The sequence below is a fragment of the Protobothrops mucrosquamatus genome, unplaced genomic scaffold, assembly GCF_001527695.2.
Source record: "Protobothrops mucrosquamatus isolate PMUCROS unplaced genomic scaffold, P.Mucros_1.0 scaffold1133, whole genome shotgun sequence".
Taxonomy (NCBI): domain Eukaryota; kingdom Metazoa; phylum Chordata; class Lepidosauria; order Squamata; family Viperidae; genus Protobothrops; species Protobothrops mucrosquamatus.
In genome coordinates, this window is record NW_015387351.1 from 87,590 (window position 1) to 91,309 (window position 3,720).

At 41.5% G+C, this 3,720-nt stretch overlaps 1 protein-coding gene across 1 annotated transcript in view; it reads left to right on the forward strand.

Moving 5' to 3' along the window:
- The first annotated feature begins 686 nt into the window (after positions 1-686).
- Positions 687-3,720, forward strand: part of LOC107291466 (keratin, type II cytoskeletal 8) — a 13,501-nt gene continuing 10,467 nt past the window's right edge. The window contains exon 1 of the mRNA XM_015820464.1: positions 687-1,037. Within this exon, the coding sequence (XP_015675950.1) occupies positions 759-1,037 (279 nt within the window). The 5' untranslated portion in view covers positions 687-758. The remainder of the gene's footprint in view (positions 1,038-3,720) is intronic.

Here is a 3,720-nt window from a genome sequence, read left to right on the forward strand (position 1 = left end):
ACGTCGGAACCGCTGGAGTTGCCACGCACGGAGGCATTAGAGGAACCGGAGAAGAACCGTCCGGAACCGTTCCAAGGATGAGAAAGAGAGAAAGCCATTGTGCTACCTGAGCTCCTTCGGTGCCCCATCGCCTTATTATATCTCCTGGGATCCTCGTTTGCATGTTCAGGTAGCGCTCAGCCAATGAGGAAAACGCTGCGCTTTTCATTGGTTGAACAGCACCGGCGAATCCTCGTAATTTGCATGTAGAGAGAGACACTAGCCAATAAAGGAGCGTTCTATTTGCATAAGCCTTTGTGAGTGACAGAGTGGAAAAGGTGCGTCTTTAGGTCAGCCTTCGCCGTTAAGTTTTCAGGCAACTTACTTATTTGAGACCACATAAAATAATCCCATTGGAAAAACACGTTACGGAGACTGTCGGGAGAAGCGCAAAACTCAAACGTGTTGGGGGGCTGGGGGCGACGTATACACACAATGACTCTTGCTCGACTCTGGAGTGAGTCCGGCTGCTCAGGTATCGCGCCGCGGGCGTGACTGGTTGGAAATGCAAATGAGGTATGCAAATGAGGTGGCGGGAATACGATAGGCGAAGGTAAGTAGACACGTCAGGGTGAAGATTCCTCTCAGCCAATAAGACGCCACGATACGCCGGGAGGGGGAGGGTGGAATCAGGAGCTTCAGGTATTTATTTTGTTCCGAGCAGCGAAGTTCTGTTTCTCACTTTAGTGACCTCTGGAGATCCAGCGCGCTTTGCAACCATGAACATCAATTACCATATTCCGAGGAGCGCGAGCTTTAGCAGCCGCTCCCTCGGATCCTATCCAAATCGAAGCTCCTTGTACCGAGCCAATTCGGGCAGCTTTCAGCCGGGATTCTTCCGAGGATCTTTCAGTGCTTTGTCCAACTCTCCCTCGGCGCCTTTCTTTCTCCCCTCGCTGCCCAGTTTGGAGATCGATCCCAAGCTGCACCAGATTCGCACGGAAGAGAAGGAACAGATCAAGGGGCTCAACAACCAGTTCGCCTCCTTCATTGACAAGGTGCGGCTTCGGAGACGCGTGTTAAGGCGAACGTATGCATGGGTGGGAGAGGGAAATGTAAGCGCGTCCGTGCCTAGTTGGGTACTGGAAGAAAGAAAGAAAGAAAGAAAACATATTTCTAAAAGTTTGTAATACAGACCTGCATTGATTCGAAGGTGTGTGTCTCGTTTAGTGTTTCAATTAGCCGAGATACCATTTTAATAGTTTAAAGCTGTACTTTAAAGACTGCAAAGAAAAGAAAGTCCAGAAAAAAAGGTCGTAATTCTCTTATATTTTATAGCCAAGGAAACTACTTGAATGTCTCCATCAAGTCATCAAGGATTGCATTAAATTTTAAAAACTATGGTCTTTTTACAGCTACCTTTATTGCAAGAGAATGATGCTTATTTTTTTAAAAAAAATCTTTAAAGCAAAATCAAATATATTAGAGACCATAGCTATGTAAGGATGAGATGAAAATCAGTTGACAATAATGATTCCCAAACCTTTTCTTTCATTACCCAAAACTGCTTATCAGAAAGTCCTTATTTAAATGTCCCTGTTGTGATTGGGTAGAATTTTATGTGTGTGGAAAAACCCTTTTACCCAATTTTGGGTAGTTTACGCAGATTTGGTAAGCACCGGTATAAGGATTCCAGCAGCCAGGGAGCAGAGTGAAAATAGTGCACAAAAGAAGAAAAATGTATAATAAACCTACACAGAAACAGCAACACAAGGTAGGAAGGTAAAATAGCTGTTTTCAGAAATCCTTCCATGAATAATTCAAAAATGATGCAAGCCAGAATATCCAAACTGGACACCATTGGTAGTGTGACCAAAGGGGTGCAGGAAACAGGGTTAATTCTCCTTTCACTATAGTTCCAGTGTGACATGGTTACTCCCAGGCTAGCTTGAAAAGAAATTTTAAAGAGATAGAAAATCAGATCCCTGAATAGGATTACAATACTTGACTGTTTTCTTCAAAGAAAAAATTTCAACAGTAGAGCACATGTTCTGCAGAGGAAGAAAACAGATCAAATCGCTAGGTCCAAGAAGGTCTTCTGTCTCAAATCTGGAAACATTGCTATTTCTTCCACCCCCACCCATCCCATGTTAGCATTTTTTTTTTGCTCCAGGTCAGCTGCAGCTCCTATTTTACATGTTCCAGTCAGATTCTCTGACTGCCAACAGTATGTATGTATGTATGTATGTATGTATGTATGTATGTATGTATGTATGCATGCATGCATGTATGCATGCATGTATGTATGTATGTATGTATGATGCACAGTATAGCTGTTGTTCTTGTACTATATAATTTTAGATGACACACAGAACAAGTAAACAGTAAAAAACAACAACAGAAAATCGCAGCCTCCAACCACAACACTTTCCCATATACCCACAAGGGATTTTTCTGCACTCCAGTCTTGTATTGCCCCATAATTTATTTTAGGACTTTTTGGAAGATTAGGTGGGGGGGGGCAGGGGACAAGTACTGAGAAGGTGCATATCTATGTTCCACTAGATTTAAGGGAAGTGATTTGGAGCCTTCCACCCTAGAAGATCTAGTGCAACAGGCAGATACCTTCAGGGTGAGGAGGTCCCACAAATAACCTGGCTCTGTACCTTTTGGGGGTTTAAGGTGAAAACCAGCATCTTAAATTCTATTTAGAAAAAAAACCCCAGAAGCCAATGCAACTCATAACCAGACCAATGACAAAAGATAGTACAACCAGCTTAGAACTGGCAATGAAGGTATCAAAATGGTGGATAGTGTCTGCTTTTTAGGATCAACCATCAAAGGTAAAGGAACGAGCAGCCTGGAAATCTGCCACAGATTGGCACTTGGTAGATCATGAAGCCTTTGGAAAACATATTCAAATATTTTGATGTCTTAATCCTGGAGGCCATAGTATTCCCTGTGATATTCTATGGAAGAAAAAGTTGGACTTTGAAGACGTAGAAGAAGAAGAGTGTTGATGCCTTTGAACTGGTGTTGGAGAAGACTCCTGAGAGTATCGTAGACAGCCAAGAAAACAAATGAATGGGTCATTGAACAAATCAACCCAGAGTTCTGATTTGAGGCACAAATGATCAGGTTCAAATTTTCCTACTTTGGATACATTACACAAAGAGCTATCTTCCTGTAGAAGACTATAATGATGGGAAAGGTGGAAGGAAAGAGAAAAGGGAGATAGCCAGCAGCAAGGATACAATAGATACAATTATTTAAGGAGTGGATCATTGGAAATGAAAGTCAAGGTTAAAAACCTAACTTAGGAATCATGGAGAAAGTTTAACTACGTGGTTGTTATGAGTTGAAACAACTTGATGGCTCATAATCATAATCAAATATAGCTCACACAACAATAGTGTACCACAGGTGAATAATGGGGTGGCCAAAAATGTTCACAGTGCCACATTCTGGACCAGTTGTGACTTTGTTTAGAAAAAAAAACCCCATGGCAACAATTCGCTAAGGATAACTTCTGTTAAAGTTTAACTGAAATGTGGAAAAAGTATACATAACTGGAAACCCGTAGTTAACAATAATTTCATATGACAGATTCCATAGATACTTACACAGTGGATTTGTGAGAGTATACATAAATGGCCAAATAAAACTCCTGCATCTTGATCAAAAAAATTTAAAAGCCTTTCCCAATTATTCTCTTTTTAGTTTCTTATTTATCTCTGTTTT